This window comes from Poecilia reticulata, chromosome 14, assembly GCF_904066995.2.
Source record: "Poecilia reticulata chromosome 14, P_reticulata-male-v2, whole genome shotgun sequence".
NCBI lineage: Eukaryota > Metazoa > Chordata > Actinopteri > Cyprinodontiformes > Poeciliidae > Poecilia > Poecilia reticulata.
This window is the reverse complement of record NC_088843.1, coordinates 14,973,410-14,998,909: the sequence shown is the minus strand read 5'-3', so window position 1 is coordinate 14,998,909 and position 25,500 is coordinate 14,973,410. Positions and strand designations below refer to the sequence as shown.

Sequence of the window (25,500 nt, the reverse complement as noted above, 5' to 3'; positions counted from 1 at the left end):
GCTCATCACAGAACGTGTAACAGCTCCACTGGAGGACAAAAGGAAAGAACGGAGCGCGTCTGCGCGAGCAGAGTTTCAGGGGCCGCGTGTAGGCGGATGGTGTGGGCCGGCTCGAGTGGGAGGGAAGGCAGGTGAATACACGGTGTCAGAGAGAAGCGAGAGCTCACCTAATTTCTCTACTTTGCCTCGCAGTAGTGGAGGTGAGATGCGAACAGATCGCTTTTGTATGTTTGTCTGTTTGCTTCTGTCTTCTCATTTGCAATCAAGGCCGTGCTTGTGTGTGTGTTGATTCCACTTCTTTAAACCTCAAACATCAAACAAAAACGCCACTCCGAAGGCGAATTAAAGGGAACTTCTTTAGCATGCGAGGCAATTAAAGCGGCTGACGAGGGGTCGAGAGAGTCCCACAAGTTCTGAGCACGCTGCAGACGGCTGCACATAATGAGTCAGGAGTGTATAACAATGAGAGATTAGAGTCGGGCAGCGTGTGTCTGCAATCAAACAGGAAGCTGAGCTGTGGATAAAATCCTCAACTACCGAACCAGGATCATCGGGCTGCAGAGACTCAAGCGTCCTGCCTAATTTATGGCAGGAGTAATGCTTCTTTCAGATGACGATGGGAGAGCGAGATCCGGCAGGCGAGGACAGTTTGCCACAAGAAGTTCATGAGAAGAATACAAGTTGCAGATGTAAGGGGGGGAAAATGCCGAAGCTTTTCCCGTGCTCCTTGGATTAAAAGGGCGAGGTGAAGGAATGGAAGCACGAAGGCGAGGGCGCTTTGATCATGAATGGAAATCTTTGATTAAAGATCCCCGATCTCAAGAGGCAGATCGAGTAAAGTCCCCCCCCCACCACCAACTTACGCTGAGTTAATTTTCAAATCCCATTTCTATGAAAAGCCTTCATCTCTGCAGGCCACCTGAGGCTGTTTATGCCTCCTTCATGCTGAACGCCAGGGTGCAGGATTGTGACTAGGCAAGAGCTTAAGTCAGAGTCCACATGGTGTTCGTTTTCACTACGGAAAATAGCAAACAGGGAATCAAAAACTAATTAATGTTAAGTGTGTGGACGTGCAAAGGTTTCCAAAGGGTTCATGCTGTAGTACCTAGGATTTTATTAATAAAACGTCATTTTTACTTGAAGTCCTGCATGCGTTGTTTCCAACCAGTCACACGGTTCAGTTTTGCCTGTTGGGAGTTGAATTTCCGTTTTGCCGCTAATTGTCCAGGTGTTTCACTATCGACAGAGACTTGCTACTTTCTCTGCATTGAGTCTGTGGTGCTTGCTGCTCTGCGGGCTGCCAGAGTTCATGTTTCAAACAGAGCTGGCTTTTCTTACCCAACATTTCCCTGAGCGACCGGGACAAAGAGCTGACACTCTGCAGCGGGCCTCCGGGGCCCGTCCTCTCTGCATTTGTGTGCGCCGGCTACAGCGTCTCAGGCTTTCCGCTCGCTCCTTTCTGTGTGCAAGTCGACGTTTGAGCACGCAGGAGAGAAAAACGGGGAGGAAGCCAAGTTTTTAAGCTTTTGACACAGAGCCAGGAGGAACGGCTTAAAATCTCTGCAGGCAGTTGAATCATATTTGCCATCTAAATGCATCCCTGTGGTAACTAGATTATGGTGTACAGACACAAACCTCCGAACTGAAATAAACAAGCGAACATGGAAAAGCGTTTTGATTCCGCGCTTGCGGATTACAGGAAGATCCATATAGAGGATAAGCTCACATCTGGTTTTGTTTGCCAATGTGCAACCCGTTCACTCCTGTCAGGGTTGAAGTGGGTAATCGGAGCAATTACATAACCAAAGATGAAAGAGTTGAGGCTGTTTCCCTTCTCAAAAGGGGGAAACCAATGGCCTGATACGATGCTCTTTGTTGCTCACATCTGACGTAGTCACGATCAGTAACACTTTTGGATGCACACACATGACAGGGGATCTACAGGTCAAATTTAAGACTTTTTAAGAGCTTTTGTAATGCCTCCTTGAATGAAATCTAAGATAGAAAAAACTCAAAATGTTGTGAATGATTGGGTGATCCTGTTCTACGCAGCCAAGCATCGTAAAAAGCCCCATAGTGCCTAGCTTAAAGGAACCTAGCCTAGCATGGATTGGCAACAGAAGCGAGTCAGTGGTGAAAGCAAACAACGTGCTAACAGTATAGCTAACCAGCTAGTTATTAAAGGTATATTAGCAGCTAGCTAGCGGTAGCCTCAATCGCCACGAGTCGCAGAACGCCACAAACTCAAACTTTTGCCAAACTGGACAGTCCCATTAGAAAAACTACACAAACAAGATTAAACTGATAAATTCAAGTCCTGCAATTAACATATTGACGGCTAAATCACATTTTTAATTGAGTTTAAGACATTTTAATTTTAGATACGTGGATTTGAGACTTTTGAAGGATGCGCGGACAGCGGTGCGGTAAACGTTGACTAACAGGTTCACAGCAGCCGCTCCGCAGCTCACAAATCATCTTCCTTCCAGTCTCATTAAGGGAGAAGGAAAGCTCTGCTTCATTTAAGCAGCACTAATGTGAGACCGCCATTCTTCTAGCTTGTGCACCGAGCAGTCTAATTTTAACTCTCCAGGTAATTACGCTACACTTATTATTTTATTTATTTTTCTTTTAAAACTTCACTGTAAATAGTAATAAATGCCTAAGGAAAACACAGATTTGTTTGATTAATTAAATAACCAATCTGTGTTTCCAGTGGCGCAAAAAGTGGGTATGCAGGGTATGCAACGCATAGGGGCGCAGCACCAGAGGGGGCACCAAAACCCCGTCTGGAGGGGACAGGGTGCCGATGATGTTTTCCCATACACTTCAGCGCGCCTTACGTTCCTTCACCTCGCGCACATAACGAGGTAAATGTAGCGAGTTTTACCCTTCACGTATCGTCGCCTTGGGGTGGGGAGCGAGTGAGCGTCGCTCCTTCACCCTGACGTTCCTTCCCTCGGGGGGTGGGTGGGCGCCGATCTATGTTTTCGCATCCACCTGAATAATGTGTAGTTGCGCCATTGTGTGTTTCCCACAAAGCGAACTTGCTAAGTTACATTTCATAACCTCTCAACAAAAGCCCGCTCCCAAAAAACCTGAACTGTCCCTTTAACTGAACACGTCAGCCATGTGAGGTTCAATCAGTTCAGGCTTTTCACCGCCTGTCACAACGCATGTTCATTTCCTCTCACTAATTCAAAAACGATGACGTGAAAACAAGGTAGCGGCTCTCTGACGTGTAGACCAATGGAAGGAAAAGTGGGAAATATACACAGAAATGACTGCTGATTTATTAAAAAGCCTTCAAGCTGAAGTCAGACTTCAGAGGCTCTTTTTCTGTGAATCTTTTAAGCGCTGGTCCCAGAGAAATGGAATAAAGTCGGGGGGTGGGGGGAAAGCTCCTTCATTCTGTCAGACCAACACAAGGTCAAGGCAGAAATCCAACACTGGGTCAAATGCCTTCTGAATTCATCTTTTTGTGAATCTTCACAGCAAAACTACAAAGATAGTTGAATGTTTGTCCAAAAACACGTGATCTCAGTTTAGCTAACATCATGGCCAGGGGCGTAACTACATGTCATCAGCGCCCCCGACCCCTATCGAAAGAACCCAAGGGGAGGGGCGCCTAATCAGTGCTGTTCCTCTGATATTGATCATTTCACACACAAACAGCTGCTAAATGCTGACTAGGAAAAAAAAAATCCCCACATCGTTTTTGCGTCCCCTCTAGTGCAGCGCCCCTATGCGTTGCATAAACTGCACACCCACTTTTTGCGCCACTGATCATGGCCTGCAGGCTAGCAGACCGTCAGCAGGGATACAGGTGCTTTAGTGTTTGGAGACATGATTATTTTTTCACATTATGTCACAGTGTCAGGTTACTGAGGCACAACGCCATCCTTCTGCAAAATCATTTGCTTAAAGGATCATAAATGAAGTCAATGAGGGAATGTAAAGGTAATAAAGCTCATACATTTAAAAGACTGAAGCTAGAAGACTGATTGGGCCTCATATGGCCCAATCAGTCTTGATGGCCCTATATGCGTTGATGTTGCACAGTCTTTCTAAAGTAATCATAATTTAATGAATACAGTTTGATTATGTTTGATTTTATGAGTCTGTCAGACTTAGCTGGAAATTGAAATAACAAAGTGAAGCTATAATAAGCTTGTTATTTATCTGTTTCTGTGCTGGTTTCGTCTTGTGTTTTTTTTCTTATTTGTCTTGTGTACAGAAAGTTTGACAATGACCCCCCCAAGAATGTGTGTTGCATCTTTAGTGTAATTGGTCATAAATGTGCAGTGAAAATGTGCAGCATAAGGTGAAAAGTATGGCCGATAGGGGGCACTGCTGAGCCCCAAAGTCACATAATACTCTTCTTTTACGCATTGAAAAGACTGAAGACAGTCAGAAAATAGACTGTATGCAAATAAAGGTCGGCTCATACATGATTTTTAAATTTAATAAAAGCAAGAGACCAACCAAATAACCAAAACAAAAAAAAAACATTTAAATAAAAAACATATTTGACCTATATTTAATATTATTTTATCTTTCTTGCCATCGTACTGTTGAAAAGAATTTAATTGATTAGAATTAAAAGCTTTGATCACTTCACTTTTGATTAACTCTACATTAATTGGCGATTATCTTCTTTATGAGCAGATTAACTCTGCAAACTTTGTGAATCAGCATAAAACTAAGAGATTTTATTGATATTTTGTGACTCCGCTAGAATGCAGTAGAAGACGTTGAATGTCGCTTTAAACTGGTAATTATCTCAATGACTCACAGTTCAGGTGAGATAAAACAACGAGTGTTGATTATTACTACAGGACTAGAGTCACTGTCCAATCTTCGCCCTTTCATACTCGCTCCATAATGTCATGGCTAAGTACATTATTTATATTTATTCATAATCTCCGCCATTCTGTTCTTCTGCTGTTCTCAGCCTTACAACAACCTGACATAAAGAGATTCAGCTCAGGGTTAAGGAAGCATCTTTTCTGAATTACTGAAAAGAGCTGATACTTCTTTGCTGAATCTCTCTTTTCCTTCTGTTATTCCAGTGAAATAATGTAAAAATAAGGCGTACCCTCTCTTTTTTTTTTCTAACTAATGTTATCAGACTCTTATGCAATGTGAGGAACCCTGGGCAGCTGCTTCCACATGGAGCCAGCCAGGCTGCAGTGTACGAGGCCTCAAAGTTCAGTCAGGATAGTTTGTGTGCGCGACATGATGCAACGGCTCAGGACTACCATGCAGATTTCTCAGAAACTACCCCAGCGCTTCAGGAGACCGGCAGGCAGGCAGAGATGAACAGGGCACAAGGAAATGTGATATGCTTTAAGTGAGAGCTGTGAAGTCTCGATGGAAATGTTCTGTAGTTTTAACGACGGCTTGAAAAGATCGAGGCTGCAGCTCCTACAAATGCAGGGTTTTCAGCAGCATGTTGGATGTTTTTATCCTGCAAATTCACAAAATGTGAAAAGAAAAAATGAATGTTTTTCACTTGACAAAAATCTGGCTTCCTCGGATTAATAGATCTATCTTTAATAACGGATTAAAATCATTATTTAGCTGCGTCATTCATAAATTAGAGGTGTTCTGATGAAGCTCTTTTGTCAGATTAAAAGTATCCTTAAGGAGGATTAAACATGCTTCTCAGTAAGCCCACATTTCTGTGTTTTAAATGTTTCTTTCATCAGTCTGGTGTAATTTCTAATCTTAAACGTCGCGCTTTCCTTACCTGTGAGCGGAAAATAATTGTAATAAAAACAAATAAAGGCTTCAAAACACCTTAAGTGTAAATAGTTTACATTATGTGTCTGTCATCTCAGTTAATGAAATAAACTTTTCAAAAATATTCAAATTCGTCAAATATGACTGTCTGTACGGTACCGTAAAAGTAGTCATCCTCTCAGCGATTTGTTTGTTTTTGCTGTAATTTAGAGCATTAAATAAATCCTGAGTAAACATATAGCAACACAAAGTAGGCTAGAAGATCTCAAAAAGCAACCATGCAACGCACCCTGATTTAAAGAAATTAAAGAACAAACTTTCTGACGTCTATCCCTCTGCTTGCAAGGCGAGGCGCATCCACAGTGAGAGCAGCTTCCCACAAATACAGGAAGCATGAAAACACAGGAAGCGTGAAAACGGGAAGCGTGAGTCGGTGCTGGACCTTTCCAGGAGAAAGTGATGGGAGCTCCGGCTCTGCTGAGAAATCCACGTCTTAATGGGTCCGTTCATTAAATCAAAATTACTCTTTTTACTCTCAAACAGCTTCTCTGAATGTATGTTGCTGAAATTAATCTATTATTAATGACAACAACGCAAAAATGGGTTCTCAGATCAATTACTACTGTAAAATAAACAGAGATAACGTGAAGTGTTGAATAGTCATATAGCTAATAATGCTAATCACTGATTGGAAACATACATATTGAAGTGCAAAAACCTCTCATGTGCAGGTTATTGTGTCCTGGTTATGATCTCCGTGGGAATGACTTTCAATTTAACTACGAAACCTGGAAAAGGGAAAATACCAGAATTTTATCAAATTAAAATTTTGAGTCCATTTAAACAGTTAAGCTGGACAAACGGTATACATCTGACTAGCTGTTAGCTTTCTCTCAAAGTCGTAGCAAACAGGCAAGAAGTTTTAAAAGCCTTCAATAAAACCACCTGCATCTTGGTTATAATATATCCAGTTACACTACCCCTCCTCCACCTGTTGCTGCCAGTCTGGATGGAGGAAAAGACAAGTCGGCTGCTTCAAAAATGCTTAGGGTTGGAAAAACATTTTTGAAAATCCCGGACTATAATCTACATAAGAGCTAACTATCAGTGTTTGACGCTCAGGTTTCTGTTTCTTACAAAAATCAATGTAAGATATTGTAATTATTACTTTGCTTAGAGCACATGTGTCAAACTCAAGGCCCGGGGGCCAAATCTGGCCCGCCGTAGCTTCTTGTGTGGCCCTCAAGACTCCAGGTGCCAAATTACATCAACCAGTCCTCCCAGTTTCCTGTGGTTGTGGAAATTCACGTCAAAATCAACAGATTCCAGCATTTCTTCTCGCTAATACATAACTGAAAATAACCCAGAAAATTAGGAGAAACATTGTGTTTATCTGACCACTAACTCCCACCTGTAGGTGGCAGTATTTTGCACTTTTACGACCCGCTGCCTCAGCCTTATTTGATGTCAAGTTATTAGTTTGTGAAGTTATTAGTCTGTGATCGATGTGACGGTTAGCAATGTCACATTTAATGTTACACATAAACATGAATATTTTCCTTGAAAATATTTCTAAATTAGCCCCACAAATGGGGCATTTATTGCCCCATTCCCCCAAAAAATCACTAAATCCTGGAGGGACTGAACAATGTGAAAAGATGTTTAATTTTAGGAATTACTTGAACTGCAAATATTTGTTAATATTTGACAGTTTGTTATTTAGGATCTTGATTTGGCCCAAAACGAAAATGAGTCTGACACCCCTGGCTTGTAGTAACCGTTGCCGCTATTTTATTTTAAAATTAAATCAATCAATCAATCTTTATTCCAGACCAAAAAGGTCCATAAAAAAAGGAAACCGCGTTACGTTTTGATGCTGTCATGCCAGAAAAGCTCTTTGTGGCATCAATCTTATAAAGTCAGAATCTCATCTTGGGTTTCATGCCGTAGTGTTAGGATAGAGAACAGGAGGCAGCGTGGAGCGAAAACAGGAAATGGACGGCAACACAAAAATAAAAACAAATGGCCAGAAACAGGAAATGGATGAGGAGATTGTTTTTCAGAACATTGCCCCATGGGAGAACTATGAAACCATTACCAGACAACTGAAGGAGAAGAAGAAGAAGAAATTGACCGCAAGAGTAAGTATTTCTATAAACCTTGAGATGTTATGCTCCTCAGTTCCCCAAGGTCTGTAAAATCTTTAAAATGATACGTGCCTTCATTTCTGCATAGTGAAAAAAAATCATAAGATTCCCATGAATGAATGGGAAAAAAGAAAATCAGAAATATGCTGTCCTTGGTGCTAAACAGGTGGAATAAAAATAAGTCTAAAAGATGCTTCCAATGTTTTTCTGCATATTAAACAAAGCAGCTTTTTTTTTTTTTTCCTTATTATTTATTCAGGCATGTTGTGGGTCAGCCTAAGGACATGGCCTTCTGGATCCAACCAGGCTGGAGATGCAGAAACAAAACACCTCACATTAAACTTTAATGCTGGGAATGCTCCACAACTTCCAATAACACCGATTTTAAGACCCACAGGAGATATGATGGGATGGATTTTGTGTGGAAATCGACTCGATGTTCTCCAGGTGAACATCGACCTTAGTGAGTCACAGCGTGAATATGAACCAAACCGATACTTTAATTAAAACCCAAACTGTTCAAAGCAGTAGCTTCTGAGCCAATATATAGAAAATGGGATAAAATCAGTCAGTCAGAATTTGTGAGGTTGGTTGATTTTGGTGTTTAAGATACTCCAAACTCTCTCTCGAAGAAATACCCTCTGCTTCTCGGTAAATGAAGGCGATCAATATTTAACCTGTCAATATTTTTCCAATTAGTCAGCTATTTTATCTAGCACAGCTCTATCTGGGAACGACTTCTGTTCTCAGAACTGATTCACACGTTTCTGCACTTTCTCAAGCCGGCACACCTGAGCCTCAGCGCGATCAGATAAATCCATACAGTAAATTAAAATGACTCATAAAACCTGAATTTTGAGCTACATATTTGACTCAAGTGGATGATTAAAATCAATAACATTTCAGGTAAAGCTTAATTAGTTTACTATTCACTGATAACTATGTTTAAAACGCCATGTAGTGGTTTACAAAAAATGTCACATCCACTGAATCACTGAAACCTAACTAGATTATTATTTCAGACTGAACTTTTTTGTGTTTTCACAAATGAGTTTGCCTGAAACTGTACTTTTGCTCAGCCGCCATCACTCATTAGGCCTTGTTACATAAAACTTATCTGAAACCTAAATGCTCTGTCACACTGCCTGCGTTTCCATGGTAAAAGAAGAGCCGCAGCTTTAAATAAACAACACTCCAGCATTGCCTTTTTGCATCTGACACTGCAGAATAAACGATTTGATCACCAGCTAAGGCAGGTTGTCACGCATTTGTTTGGCATGTCGGAAAATGTTGCAGGATGGCAGTAATGTGCCACTCATATGTGTAATGGAGTTTACTCAAGAGTCCTCTCCAGTGAGGGTGAGGCTGCCATTAGCCCTAACTGGTTTCTAATAGAGCGCTTTGGAGATGCTGTGAGCTTATTTTATGTCTATATAACCTTTATTTAACCTGTTTTCAACCAAAACGTTCAGAAAACATCAGGATATCACACAGCAGAAAACAGAAGAATATCATAAAGCAGAGAAAAAAATTAGAAATGCAACCATACTCAAACTGACTAAACATATTATAATACTGACAGTGTTTTAAAAGCAGGTACATTGGTCATGTTTCATGGTTTTTATCGAGTTGTTAACCTTTAGTGTTTTTTTCAAGAGTTTCCAAACGTTGGTTTGACCTAATCATGAACAAACTCTTGGAACTGAAATGAAAGTATTGTTGGGAATATTGATGGAGGGGTTTTGCTAATAGTTTTATATATGAATTTGTACCAATTTATTAATGTGTGTGAATGAAGTTTACATGAGATTAATGTCCTGAATGTACAACCAATAAATCTGAAGTTACTGCATGATGGCGTCACGTGAATATCTTTGAGGAAAACCTTGATTTAGGATTAAGCTAGTTTTCGGACAAAACGGGGGTCCAAAATGTAAGCTGTACTCTAATAAAATGGCTAAATAATACATTTGTAACAGAAACGTCTTCAGCGGTTTAATCAGCTCATGTTAGCGGGCAAACACTGCCTCATGAACCTTCACAATTTATTTTTATTTTTATTTTAAGACCCAAACAGGAAGCTTCAAAGTAAACTACCATGCATGTACATAAACTCTTCTTTTTCTCTGTTTCTCTGTGAGGATCCGAGGCTTTGCAGCAAATCACTCTGCTCCCACTGGCATGACTCTCCCTGACATTAAACAGCGGGATGACGTGATCATTGGTGTTTAAAATAAAATATCTTGTGTTCTGCGAGTGAACGTTCTCCCTGCGCCTTGTCAGACCCCGAGTGTATGTGTGTAGACAGAAATAGACAACCACCCACATATCATTAGGGAGATGCAGGGAGGGAGACAGAGAGAGAGAGAGAGAGAGAGAGAGAGAGAGAGAGAGAGAGAGAGAGAGAGAGAGAGAGAGACGGGCTGTGACAGCGTAGGATTGTGAAGCGGGGCTGAAGAAAAAAAAAATATGGTGGTTACAGCTCGACACCTCGTGTTTTCGTGCTGCATTCAGATGTAAGAAATGCGTTTCTGGGTGAGGTTTAGGAGTTCGCTGGGTTCCCCCCCCCCTGCAAATTAGCGCTTATAATTTCCACAGCGAACTTCTCTGGTAGCTAATCTGAATTAGGATGTGAAGTGTGTGGGAGGGGTGTGGGCCACGTCGCTACACGCTCGTACTTTAATGGACTTAATGATGTAGAAGGAGCCCGCCCTCTTGTGGAGTGCTGGGGGAAAGAGAGAGAGAGAGAGAAAAAAAATCACATTTTGCTCGGCGTTACAGGATATTTTGTGGAGCACTTCAGCTTCCACCCTCTTACCTAACAGTTTCATGATTCATTGTGTGGGCTGAAACATTTGTTTTACCCGAATCTCTGCAATAAATCATCGACATAATCATCAAGTGTTTTGTGTGCCACTTAAAAAAAAAAAAGATTTCCCGACTCTGATGTTTATAAAGGAGCCGATTAAAACGTTTAAATGTCATCGGCGCGTTGTTTTATTTGCTCGTTTCCTGTCTGTCTCCAGGAAGCTGCTGAATGTGAAGATAATCGATGACGAGGAATATGAGAAGAATAAGACGTTCACCATTGTGTTGGAGGAACCCGTGCTGCTGGAGGTGGGACAGAGGCACGGTGAGTCTCTTCCGTCAGGAGTTTCTCCGTGTTTAATGATGGAGGGGAGGGCGAACTCGGTTCTCTGCCACGTGTTTTGGAGCAGAGAAAGTGCCATTTTGGGCTCACGTGACCAGACTACCTTTTCCCACAAGGCTAGCTGTGTCTCTTTCATGGTTTGTGACAGAGCCGGGTATTCTTGATGCTTTCTCTCAACGCTAGCTGTTTGCGCGTAACTTCGGTGATGTCCCACTACAGTCGGAAACACACAATTTCGCAACTGCTATGTTTCCATTAAAAGAAGAAATGCGTTTAAAATCACATGTTAACATGGCTGTTCACGCGACATCGTAAAAAAAAAACATGATGCGCCATCATCCTCCTACCACTTCCCGTCATCTTCTTCGTCATTTCCTCCAGTAGTAAGGTCCGGTTGTTGAACGCGTGACCCGTGTGATGTGACAGAAGTGTTTCCATCGCAGTTTCATCCTAGCACAAAGACTTTATGTTGAAAAACAAGAGGTTTTTTTTATTGCAGTGTTTCCATTAAGTAAATTTGAAGTTGGGCAAATTTAAGGTTGTTGGAAGCACAGCTGTTGCTTTTCTCTTTGCTATCCCTCCATAAAAGTTAAGATTTGTGGGCCAAATTCTCCCACCTGAGCTTCGGCTATCTCCAGCTCCTCCAGAGTTCTTGTGGTGCTTTGTGTTGCTGCTTGTTCACTGATGTTCTCTCACAAAACCTCTGAAACGTCACAGGACGCCTGGCTCTAGTTATCGGTGTAGTCAAAGTTTTTCCTTCTGCCGATCTGCGCAGGGGACACCAATGACAACAAAACGGCGGTGGGTTCAGAGGACGTGTCAAAGATGGGCTGCCCTGTCCTGGGAGAGCACACCAAGCTGGAGGTGGTCATTGAGGAATCCTACGAGTTCAAGGTAACTTAAAAGCCAGCAGTTCTGAGCCACTCGCCTCCTAAAACAAGACCTCTTGTTTCCATCTTGCGCTGGTGGATAAACAGCGTAGTTGACGCTGTTTTTACCTGACTGTAATTCATTTGAAACGTGAAGCTGCTAAGAATTATTCTGCAGACACGTCACATTATTTTTCGGCTTTGCGCTGAGAAACAGTTTGCTGCTGGATATGTGTCTGCAAGTCCTTTATTTGAATCAACACAATCTATCATTTACATCAACAAGTAGAGGAATCTTTAATTCTGTCTCAGTTTTCTTCTTGATGGAAAGCAGAGGCATTTTGAGGCTCTGATTTGGCTTGTAGGTGAGAAAATAAAGTAAAAAAATAAAAAATACCACAGTCTATAAATTTCAAGTTATGAGGGTAGAGAGCATAAAGGTAGCTATAAAAGTTCTGTATGTTAAATAACTTTTAAGAGACAAAAACTGGAGACCAAGAGTAATCTTCAAATGTTATGGCAATGTTCATCAAATTACATAATTTCATCTTTTACAGCCACTATCTAAACTCAGCCAAAGATCTGTATTGGATTATGAAGCGTGTTTGTGTTGCAAACTAACGTCTCAACGCGGCACACGCAATTTTATTAGGAGTTATTATTGATCGAGAACGGATGTGATTTTACAACAAAAACAAATAAAATCCACTGTAGGAAAAAGGCCTTTTCTGCAGGTTCAGACCTGAGAAGAAGACGCCTGTTTGGTTTGTTCTGCTAATCCGATCTGAGACCCCCTGATTACATCACCATGACATCTGCCTTATTATTTCTCCCGTTCCTGCCACGGGACGTGCTGTGTTCACAGAGTAAACTGATGCCTCGGTGCCTCGAACACAACGGCCACAACTGGCCGTTGTGTTCCTTTAAGACTATTTAAGAGCATTTAAGCTGCTACATGATACAGATCTGAGACTCCCGTCTCCCCACACTGGCTCTGTTTCCTGTGGGCATGAAGCCCAGTCCAACCCCACCTCCCTCCAAATCTGGTTCTGTGACTCACTGTGCACCGCAGTGGGATGAGAGACGGCGGTAATTGTACCCTCAGTCACCTCATCAGTGTCTCCCGTGTCACTTCTTGCTAAGCCTGCGCCGATAACGTGTGTCTCACGCCTGCTTGTCTCTTGTCTCCGTGGTCGTCTCCAGAGCACCGTGGACAAGCTGATCAAGAAGACCAACCTGGCGCTGGTGGTGGGCAGCAGCAGCTGGAGGGAGCAGTTTGTCAACGCCGTCACTGTCAGCGCAGGTGAGCCACACGCACCTAAACACTTAACATCTGCTCCTCCCGGCGAAGATGGACCCGCGCGGTCCGGACCAGGTCCCGCCGGCCGAGCGTCTCAGTTTAAAGTTCTAACGCCCTTCGGCGATTCAGCGTTTATTTGCTGCATCTGTTTGAAGCTGACAGCTGATTAAAAATGCATTACGTGCTGAATTCCTGATGAGGCCCGCCGCAAACGTGACTCTGGACAGTTTATGCGACTCTCGGCGCTCTGCTCTTTCACAAAAAGCCATTTGTTTTGTGAAACTTTCAGATTCTGTCTCACAAAATCAGTAAATCGACTTTCGCGACGCAGAAGTTTTCATTTTGTTTGTTCCAGCTTAAAGTCAGCCACGTTTGTTTGAAAGCATGTAAATTAGTGAAAACGTACGGAAGTCTGCTCCTGCTGAGAATTTACCTCATTGTTGTCAAGGACACGCATTTCGGAACGACTCAGCAGCTTCCAAAAAGAATATTTTTTTTAATTTTCAGAGCTTTAATTTTATCAGTTCAAAAAATCTAATCAAAGCACTACCTTATGCTGCTAAAATTTGAAAAATGATCTATAATAATCATAAATTATTCCATTTGTAGTCGGAACGTGAGAATTCCTACCAATTGCCAAACAGATTAAACAGATTATTGTAGCAGCACATACAAAAAAGATACAAGTTTGACCTCAAACCACTTTTATTAGCAATGAAAACTTTATCTGGTTACAGTTCAAACTTTAGGAAGTTACAGTAAAGCTTTCCTTAAAAGAGAGACTGAAATCAGAAGTACAGCAGCCAACGGGTTGGTCTCTAGTTCATCAGAGCTCTCACAGTCATCACCATCAGAGTCATTAATGTCAGTCCTCTTGACAAGCTGTAACCATAGCAACAGCACCTGTAAGTTGATGTACGTGTAAAAAATGTTAGACGTCACAACAGTACCCACTACTAAATGGATACAAACATTAACTTGGAGTCTGTTTGGCAATAAAACATCAATAATTTGTGGTAAGATGTGTTTACTATAACTAAATTCAGCTGGTAAAGGGGTCAATATGCATGTGAACTTAGTGGGACAATAAATCCATTCACTCTCGACTGATTTCCTTTTGGAAAATCATCGAAAACAAAGTGAGGATTTCCAGGGCAGCCTTCCCATAAAACAGAAAGCGATGGTACAGCTAACTTTCAACACTTGTTCTGTGTAGTTCTGGTACTTTTACTGCATATTTAAATTAGTCTAAAAAGTCTGTAACTCAGAGCAAAAAAGCATTTTAACAGAGAAAAGATGAGATGTGACAGTTCAAGATCAATTTTACATAAAGTTGGTCAATATTTTTTCTAAAAGATGCGAGACATGGTTACATTTGAATGTAATCCTGGGGGGAACTTAAACGATACAAATACACGTCATTCTTAGAGGAGGTGAGCCACAAACCATAACAACTTTACAATGAAACTATGCTGGTGTCTTTAAAGCAGAACGAAGTCAAAGCCTGGCTGAATGTGTTGTATAATTACTCTGAGGTCTAACAAATCCCATCGCTGCATTATTCTGTCTGGGAGACGCATTACTGCAAATAGTTAGATTACTCAATTAACCTTCTTGATTTGGAAGATGTCTCAAAACTTTCTCATGCAATTCTGTTTGCAGCTGCGTATATTTTAAAGCGATATATGCTGCTTGTCCTTTGCGCCTTCAGTTGTTGTTTTGATCTCAGTGGTAAAGACATCGATTCGTGAGTGAATTTATGTTTTTAAAATAACAGTCAGATCAGGTCGGCTTGTTGGAGTTTTCCTGTACTGAGCGAATAACAAAACCTGCTGCAGCATAACCGTCTGCAATCAGGAGGATATTTTTACCACTATGCTGCTTTTAGTGTTTGAGATAATGATAAAAATAAAAATAAAAAAGTAGACCTAACAAAATATTTTTTCCTGCGGCTATGCTCTATTTTAAAACTGAACTATTATTATTATTATTATTATTATTATTATTATTATTATTATTATTATTATATAGGGAAGGCTCTCTGGTGGAGGGTTGACTCATGTTGTTTGCTTGAAGACAGGACGGTCTGAATTCAGGTTTTCTTTCACATCGCAGGTCAGCAAACGCGTCTTTACTGCTGCGAGACCAGAATTTATCCATATTTTTGGTGGTTTTACAACTGCAATAAAGATTTTATGAATGAGCTTTTGTGAGTGAGAGTTGTAGACAGAAATCTAAATTGACTAAAAGTTTAGTCCGTCTGTTTTAAAATCAGCTTAACCCGCTGAAGCTGGTTCCTGTTGGTTGCAAACTGAAGCAGATGCTAACTTCAGCATCGGTCCGCTGTTTTCAGTGTCGCTTGCAAATAGTTTGTTTGTTGTCGGCCACTCTGCCACAGAAACGAGAATCTGAAATTGTTGGAGCCCAGACAATCGGCTTCATCGGCCAAATCTGTCAGCACAACAGGTTTCCTCTCAAGTCTCAATGGTGATTACAATTCAGTCATAAAATAAACAGGTCCAGTTCTTGTGCATAAACGGCCACAGTCAGATCCAAATTCAGTTGCACACATTCCTGTTCAGTCTGAACTAAAATGTAATCCGGTGATGCTCGACAGGTTGAGTTACCGACTTCGCCTCCTGCACAGACACATGGCAGCAGTGGAGATTAACAACTCGCTTTCAACCGGAACCGACCCCCAGCAGAACCGGACTTGATACGAGCCGCCGTCTGCTGCTACTCAACATGTAGGGCAAGCCCAAGGTTTTTGCGGGACCCTGAGGGACTCCCCTTGATTTGGGGAAACTTTCCAACACCGCAGATTGACTGATAGCTCTGTGAGATATGTGGTTTAAATTATTTTCATTTTGGGTCAAGATCAAGAACGTCAAAGTTTTGATAAAACTACAAACTGTGTCTCTGCGTTTGACGAATTCCTCTTGAAATTAAATTATTTGAAATATGATTTCACATTCATGTAATCTGGTATTATACAGACAAAACTGTTGATTCGATTGATAAAATAATATTTAAAATGTGAATATAAAGCTCTGGGAAAAAAATTAAGAGCTAACTGCAATGAATCCCATTGAGAACCTCCCGGTTATTCCACCAAACACTGATTTCTGACTTAAAACATCAGCTTTGTTGTTTCTAAATTAACATGAACTTGTTTTGTTTTCTTTGCATTGTTTGAGGACTCAAAGCACTGCATCGTGTTCTTTATTTTGACCATTTCTTATTTTCTGCAAATAAATACAAAATGTTTGCTTTGAATTTCGGAGACATGACGTCAGTAGTTTATTGAATAAACGAACAATGTTCATTTTACTCAAACATAAACCTATAAAGAGTAAAATCAGAGAAACTGATCATTTTGCATATACACTTTGTGATAATAGGTAATGTGTTTTTGATATTTATTGGTACAAGACTTTGTTCTAACTGTGTAGTTTTATAATATTTTTAATAGTGCCTTAGCAACAGCTTGCTCCATGTATGTCTGTAAAACATCTACTAACGAACAGAAAGGGAGGCTGTAGCTGCCCCAACAGGGTAATTATTGTGAACTTTGCTTGTTTTAAAAACAACAACACAGATCATGCTTGTGTGTGTGAACCATCAATCCGTATAATTGCCTTGACTGATGTCCCCGTATCGGTAGCCTCCTCCCGGAGCATATTGGTGACACATGGGTCAAGTCGGGCCTGAATCCTCGTTAGCGCAACGATGACATCTTGATAACGTTAAGTACAGCAGACAGACGCTTTACGCAGCACAGGTTCCTTGATGATGAACAAAACCCCACAAAGCCCAGTGGCAACGGCAGAAGAAAGACGTGTTAATCACCAGATATTCTTCCAGGCAGCTGCTGATTCCCTCTGCTTTTGCTTTTCGTTCATGTGCTCCTGCTAGGTGACGACGACGAAGAGGAGAGCGGGGAGGAGCGGCTGCCGTCCTGCTTTGACTACATCATGCACTTCCTGACGGTTTTCTGGAAAGTCCTCTTCGCCTTCGTCCCCCCGACCGAATACTGGAACGGCTGGGCCTGCTTCTTCGTCTCCATTTCCCTCATCGGCGTCCTGACGGCCGTGACGGGCGACTTGGCCTCGCATTTCGGATGCACCGTCGGCCTGAAGGACTCGGTCACCGCCGTGGTGTTTGTCGCCCTCGGCACCTCTGTTCCAGGTGGGCGTCCGTGCCAAGGAATCGACCTGCTCTGTAATCCCTCTGGGCTTTTCGCCTGTGGCGCAGAAGCAGCTGCTCGGGGAAACTTGCGTAACCTCTTGTTCTCCTGAGCTGTCAGAGGAATTATCTCCAAAGCTCTCACTTAGCACCTTAACAAGACGTAAACAAAGGAAAACAGTTCCACTTGTACGATCGGCTTGTATTACCACGTCGCCGTTTCCTCAGTCAATTTTACTTGTGTGTCTTTGAGGCACAACAAGAGTATCTATTAGCCTGACAGGTTTGAGTGCAGAACACAAGCATGCAAAATGGAAGACAGTTGATAGCTTTGTTTAGGGATGCACAACAAGTTTATTCAGAGGTTTTGATAGTCATGTTTAAAATGTGCCTTAATATACCTATATATATGTGGCTAAAACATTAATTCAGGAGATGTGTCTCGTTAAAATGAGCAACTTTCTCATTTTGACACGTCCTTCAAATCAGGAATTGCGACTTCTCAGAAAAACGTAAAGAGGCTCGCTCCGATTCTCCGTCCTGCTTCTGCAACACAACACTCAAACATCCCATGAGACGTTGCCATTTCACTGCTACGTCTTTTCTCGTTTGAACGGGAACACATTTTGCTTTTAACGAGACATAAATCTCGCACGAAATTTTCCCATTTAGACGAGTTTTGTATCTCATAATTTCGCGAAATCGAGACAAAGACGAACTGCCCTTGTTACAAACGAGACGCCACTCCTGAATTTGTTTTCTAACCCCGGCAGCTCGTGCATTGCTTCACCCACTCCACCTGCCACAGTTCGTTTAATGAAATTTGCATCGCTCGTATCTTCCCTGACACTCTGTCAGCGTGTCGCTTTTCTAAACGCTACGTCAAAAGTGTTTCTGCAAAGCTTTTGTATCTGCGTTGTGAGCCAAATCAGTGTGCTCTCTGTGTTAGTCTGTGTTCATATTTAATTAGGTTTATAAAAACTATTGTCCTCAAATCAACTTTCAAGTCAAGTTTATTTATATACCACAATTAGCATCCATAGGGCGGTTCAAAGTGCTTTACATCATAATAACACAACAGTCACAAAGTATGAAACAGACGATAGTCAGTATATTTTGTCAAATATCATCATCAGAATCATATTTATTGATCAATGTTCCAGTAGCTATGAATCAAAGGCAGCTCTAAATAGGTGAAGGTTTTGGCCTTGGCTCAAAGGAACTCAGTGTTTCGGCTGTTTTGCTGTGTCGAGCTGCAGCAGTGATGCTTTCTGTCTTCCTGGTTTTAGCGAGAACTTGAGCAGCAGCGATCCGGATCTGAATTTTTTTTAGGCAAATAGTGAAGAGACTATTGCGATAACCAAAGCGACTAACGATAAACGCGTGGATGACTTTTTCTAGATCTTGCTGAGACATTAGCTGTTTAATCAGACTCTGCCTTGAGTCCAGTTTGGCAGCCAACACTCACTCTGTGCACGACCGGCATACAGACACAGATTGAACCACCTTATTCCTGCAGGTAGAAGGGTCAGAGTGAGTTGCTATAAGCAATTACCGTTATCCCACAATGACAGATTTCTATCCTGATGAGAAAAGTCTCCCCAAGAATGACAATGCGCCCATCAATAGGCCACCGCAGTTCACAGACGGCTTTGATAAGTGTGATTAGAAAAAAATCAATGCCAGGAAAACTGGAGCAGTTCCAGTTGTGCAAGGTGACTCTGGGACGTTCTCCTCTGACGTTCCCTGTGATTTGTCATCAGCCAGTTGCGTACGTTTAAAGACAAACCCCATTTCTCTCGTCCTCTCTTCCACAGATACATTCGCGAGTAAAGTGGCCGCCATCCAGGACCAGTACGCCGACGCCTCCATTGGGAACGTGACAGGCAGCAACGCTGTGAACGTTTTCCTGGGCATCGGGGTGGCGTGGACCATCGCCGCCGTTTTCTGGAACACCAAAGGTGAGACATTCAAGGTGAACCCGGGCTCGCTGGCCTTCTCCGTCACCCTCTTCACCATCATGGCGCTGGTGTGCGTGCTCGTGCTGCTCTACCGCAGGCGCCCCAGCATTTCGGGCGGCGAGCTCGGGGGCCCACGGACAGCCAAGCTCCTCACCGTCTTCCTCTTCCTGTCCCTCTGGTTCATCTACATCCTGTTATCCTCCTTGGAGGCGTACTGCCACGTGCCTGGCTTCTAAACGCAAGGCACAAAAATTAAGAGTACAGACATGACTCCTCTTCTTGTTTTTACAGTTTTCTCACTGTTTTGTCTATTTTCACAAGATTTCTAACTATTTGTATCATCACTTATTATTGATATAGCACAAAATCTAGAAAATGATGCACTTAAGGACTTTGTTACCGCTGATGATCCTGTGAAAGCTAGCTTTAGCCACTGAAGCTAAACTTTCTTTTCCTACGCTAAAATACTTTTCTCATATGACGTTTACAGAGCTGTGAAAATGTACTTACCCCCAGACAGATTTCTTCTGCTTTTCCTTTTTATTTGGTCAAATATACGTGTTTTAGATCTTCAAATAATTTTTAATATCAAACCATGATAACAAGAGTAAAATAATTGGCTCCATAAAGTAATAACTTAGCCATCCTTGGCAGCAGATTTTGACCTACTCTCCTTTGCAGAATTTCTTACAAAATCAGGAACATTTGAGGGTTGATGGGCATTAAGAACCTAATTTGGGTCATGCTACAGGCTCTCAATCAGACTTAGGTCCAGCCTTTAACTAGGCCATTCCAAGATCTTAATTTTTGGTATTTTTAGCCATTCGTAGGTGTTCTTCCTGCTCTGCTTCAGATCATTGTCCCGTATAGCATCAGAATAACTCGTCCTGGTCCTAAAGCAGCAGACTCCCACAGCTGGGTTTCTGAAATGCTGCGTTAGTTTTAGAGTAGATACAACAGGACATCTATCCATTTAAAGTTTTCTTTTTTCTGTCTTATCAGTCCACAGAATATTCTCCTAAATGCCTTTTTTTTTGGTAAATGGGAGGCATTTTAGACTCCATTTTGATGACAGTTTTGGTTCAAAGGCATCTGAAGACACGATGCCGCAACTAAAAACACGCTTCCACGTCATCTTTTTACACATTCAGCTCAAGGCATAAACAATTTGATCGCCATATTAACCTCCCTGCAATGGATTTTTGAATTTGTAGAAGAACTCCACCATGTGAATGGCACAGCTCTCCCACGCCGTGTATACAGCACATGTTCGCTCCCCGCTGCAGAAACAATGCAACCGTGACTCAGATGTCACAGCAGTCGCTCCGCATTAATCTCGCTTAGCCTCACACTAGGCCGTGCAGACGGTTTGTACACCTGTGCTACCTGGAGTAGGGAAACCAAAAGTGAAACATGAGCCATCACCTACTGATTTATTTGGCTTTTGATTACTTGACCACTTAGTGTTCCTAATAGAGCGCTGACATTTCCTTCTCTGATGGTTGATCTATTCTTATATTGAAAAAATAAATAAGATGGGGACGTCACAGAAAAGTAACATCGACAGTCATATTACCCAATTAATCTGTAGCATGCGTGGAGATTTCGTATCAAAAGCGTCACGCAAACTTAAACCTGATCGTTTAAACGAATGCCCTTCTTCTCCTCACGTTTGAACCCACTTACCGGGTATCTTCAAAATGTAACAAGACAGGAAACAAGCAGCGTTGCTACAGCTTTAGTGGTAAATCATAACCACTGACCTTTACTGAGGCAATAGAAAGTCTCTTAAATGTGTTTGAGGATCTGAAACAAGTGTAAAAAAAACAAAACAAAGAAGAAATCTGTGAGGTGCGCAACACTTTTTCACTGTATATAATCAGCTTCGGTTCCACCCAGCCGCTCTTTTGCTTGACATCTGCAGCATTATTTGGTCTTTTTGTGTAACCTACCGATTCAGTTCGCTCAATCCTGACTCGGACATTCGAGATTTCTCGGTGGAGTATAAAAAATTAACGCTGGTGCATGGGGTGACGTTACATAGAGCTTCGGTGCAATATGAAGGACTCGAGTAGGACAAGACATGCTTGTGTAATCAATATTAACATTAACTATTCATTGTATATCATGTGAAGGATGAACATTGTGCGTGGGAGTTTTGTGAAAGACTCGGTGTGTTTACTTTTGCACGTACTCAGATTCACGGTTTCTTCTTGGTAATCTATTTTATAAAGTGCTGTGTGTGATTTTTTTGGACCTGGCTGTTGAAGTGTTGGTGTATTTATTTATTTTTTGTTTCTCTGTACATGTGAATCCCAGCTGTTTCATGCTCTCTCCACTGCCTGGTGCCCTTTCCTCACATAGCCTCCTTCCTGTATAGGATTCAAACAGCCAAGTTTTTCCAAGAAATGACACGTTTTTTTCTTTTGTTTTTTTTTACAAAAGTTGTGAAGTTGAAGCAAAGTGTTTGCTTTTAGATAGATTTATGAAGTTTACATATACGTGTGCGTGCGTGTGTGTGTGTGCGCGCGTGCGTGTTTGTGTGTATGTACAGGTGAGCCTTTCTCTGGGATAATATTGTTTAAAGAATAGACTTCACAGATGGTACATGGGTATTGTTCACATTTAAAAGAAAAAAAAAACAAGAAAAGTGATAGTTTGTGTGTAGATTTGAAAAACTCTTCTTTTGACCTCCGTCTTGCTGACACTGGTACAACAAAAGCACAGCAGAAAGCAACGAGTGAAGCGATCGGCACAACTAGATAGCACCAAACGAGTTCATGATTTGACTTGAAAAATGTGTTATAAACAGGATGTGTGTACAGTATTACTTGAGAGTGCTACCGTCTTTTTTATTACTATTATAATTATTTATTTGACCTAGAGTGTGTATAGCCATATTTATTGTTACTGTATTGCTGTAGAGCTATTTCTATGATCTATTTTACTTTTATTTATATGCACGTTTGATGTATAAAAGGTGGAAATAAATGTTGATGATTTATGGTCCCAGAAAGATTTGCAGTGTTTGTATTACTTTTGCATGTAAGAAACGGTTGGGTAACGTTGACATCACCTTCATACTCCCCAGCAGCAGCAGCAGCAGCAAAAATACAGGGAATAATGTGAAAGGGGGTAAAAAAAGGAATAATCCTCCGACTGCAACACTGTGTCTTAATAACTGTCTTTTTATGGCAGGCAAAAACATCCCTTAATTGCAAACACATTAACTTGCAAGCATACCTCCTGGTGTGACAAAAAAGATTATTATTATTATTACTTGTGGGCGCATGCAATTTTCTGTTCATGGTCGAATTATCTTGTACTCCGCTCTATAACTCAGATGTTTGTTTTTTTACCCCCCTCCCCATTTATAGACATGAAAAAGTCCCTTTTAACTTGTCGCGCTTGCTGAACCGGATGAAGGTCTGGAAACTGAAGGATGTTTTAATTGGGATCATCTGAGGGCGTTCTTGTCCCGAAAATGTTTTTTTTTAATATATATATATATATATGGCAGAGCCATGCAACATATACTTTAATCAAACAAAATATTCAGTATTATTTATGAAAAATAACCTCAGTTTTTATATGTAAATCGTTCCTTTATGTGCAAAAATGTTTTTTGTAAACGGGCTAATTAGCTGAAATGCTAACATTTGAATGTAAAATGCCCATACTTTACGATTAGTGGTGCTGCAAGTTCTTTAACTCAGTGTTTTTCAACCTTTTTTGAGCCAAGGTACATTGTTTTAATTGAAAACATCACGAGGCACAACACCAACCAAAAATGGAAACAAAGATACTCTGTAGCCGCCTATATTACATATATAGTCATTCTTATCAAAGTATCTTGAATAGAAATCAAATAAACACAAAAAATTATTTTTTATCACATTTTACATTTCTTATTTCAAATTGCACTTAACATGTCCACTTCAAAAATACACCTGAACAGTACCACAACACTGTGGTGTTAAATTTAAAGAAGTTGTAGAAACTTCAACGTGTTTTACAAACTAATCCACAAGCATCTTATAGCTGGAATACAGAAAATAATTCTTATTCTGAAAGAAGCAATAATATTTGGGAAACATTTCACTTCATATTCACTGTTGCAGTATAAAGAGTTGCATGTACAAAATGTCAATATCTGTATATTTTACCCACCTGGTGTGAAACCTGTGCATGTTTGGATGAAAACAGATCTGATTTCCTGGCAGAAATTGAAGAAAGACAAAGCTCTTCCTCAACATCTCAGTCTCTCTCTGTTTTTAGTTTTTATAGTAACCAGGCTTGAGAAGCTCACTTCACACAGATATGTTGGGGGAAATGGACTCATGTTCTTTCCAACTACTGCTGAGCTTCACTGTCTTTTCCATCACTGTCATCACAGTCTTGCTAGATACGATGCTCTCACCGCTACCTGCAACATTCATGCATCACTAATTCTCGTTTTAATGTAAAATGCTCTGTACCTACTGCCATCTAGTGGTAAGAACATTACATGATTACGCCGCTACTACTACAGCAGACACTCGAAGATGGCATTATTTGCAGATAATTCATTTTCAAAAAATATTTTAAAACCAATTACCATATTTTTCGGACTATAGAGCGCACCATACTAGCACCTCCAATAAAATAAATTAAAAAAAAAAACTGGAAGCTGCTCTCAGTTTTCCATTAGGACCCAGCAGAGGGCTGCGTCCTAATAAATCTGCTGGACGCAGCACTCCGTCTCCAAAGCGGAACCATTGTTTCATTCACACCGAGCTTAAGTGCAGCGGCTCTATTTCCCTCCTGTAGAGCCAGATCGACAGCCCTCAACTTAAAAGCTGCATGATATGAGTTTGAAAACATTTCTCTGTTGTGCCTGCTGCTAACATGTGGTTGTTCTAAATGAAAATTAGCGCGTTCTTCTTTGATTTACAATTTTGACTTCTAATGATTCACTTCCTGCTATTGAGCCCTTTGGTGGTTGAAGAAAAATCCACAGAAAAGCCAAACCGGACTACAATCCGCATGGTTCAAAGCTTAGAAAAAAAGTAGCAGCTTATAGTCCGGAAAATACGGTACTACGGAGCCCCTAAGGGGACATGGAGAAAAAAAAAAGGAAAGAAATCCCGACTTATTATCTCGAGATCCTGAGAAACTAAGTCGAGATCTCGACTTAGTTTCTCGGGATCTCGAGAAAAAAAAGTCGGGATCTCGAGATAATAAGTCGGGATTTCTTTCCTTTTTTTTTTTTGTCCATGTCCCCTTAGGGGCTCCGTACGGTACCGTAGGTGAAATTGAATAATTTCCACAGCACACCTGACGATCATTCACGGCACACTAGTTGAAAAATACTGCTTTAACCCTTCAGGGGGTAGACAAAGATTTACGAATGTTCAAACTCAAAATAAAATGCATAATAATTTATTTTAGTTTTACTTGCTCAACATTTTTTTTGAGCAGGTAAATGATCTATGATCTATCATTAAAGATCCAAAGGCTTTAGACTGTGAAGGTAAAAATAAAGGTAGTTTTATTTTTATTGCACATTTTCTACAACAAAGCAATACAAAAGGTTAAGCTTGGGGGTTTCATGTTGCCTTATTAAAATGAAAAACAGACTATTTCCACATTTTTGGGGTTTCCTATGTTGTTGGCCAAATTCTTATCATCCTGGACTTTTGGTCACGGCCGAGTAAAATCATTTCAAGGGCTACAAATGGCCCCCGGGCCACACTTTGGACACCCCTCCTCTAAGTTCTCTACTGAACTCATGTAAGTCTCAGATTATGGCTCTAAATTGAAGGCCTATATGTTCTCTAAGTCTTTCTAAAAGCTCTCGTTGAGGGTGACCTTCTATTTTCAGCTTCCTGGCTACAGAAAGGAGTCAATAAGTTTTATTTTTTCAGACAGAGGAGACTGAAAATAAAGGTGTGTTTTATTTTTGGTGTCTGTTTTATTTTCGGTCCCTTCAACCACACAGAGGCCGACTTTCACTACTTAGATGGGTTTGTTTACACACCGTGCTTTACCAAAGTATTTACACCCCTGGAATGTTTAAAAATTAGAATAGTGTGAAAAAGTTACATATTTTTTGCTGCTCATTTCAGGAAGTGAAGCTCATACTTGTGTAGATTCATGACGC

The 25,500-nt window shown here is 41.1% G+C and overlaps 1 protein-coding gene across 1 annotated transcript in view; it reads left to right on the top strand.

Annotated features, from left to right (window-relative positions):
* slc8a4a (solute carrier family 8 member 4a) overlaps positions 1-22,374 on the top strand; it is a 31,513-nt gene extending 9,139 nt beyond the window's left edge. The window contains exons 5-9 of the mRNA XM_008428371.3: positions 10,919-11,025; positions 11,819-11,937; positions 13,116-13,215; positions 17,128-17,400; positions 19,215-22,374. Coding sequence (XP_008426593.2) covers positions 10,919-11,025; positions 11,819-11,937; positions 13,116-13,215; positions 17,128-17,400; positions 19,215-19,594 — 979 coding nt within the window. The 3' untranslated portion in view covers positions 19,595-22,374. The remainder of the gene's footprint in view (positions 1-10,918; positions 11,026-11,818; positions 11,938-13,115; positions 13,216-17,127; positions 17,401-19,214) is intronic.
* The last annotated feature ends 3,126 nt before the right edge of the window (positions 22,375-25,500 follow it).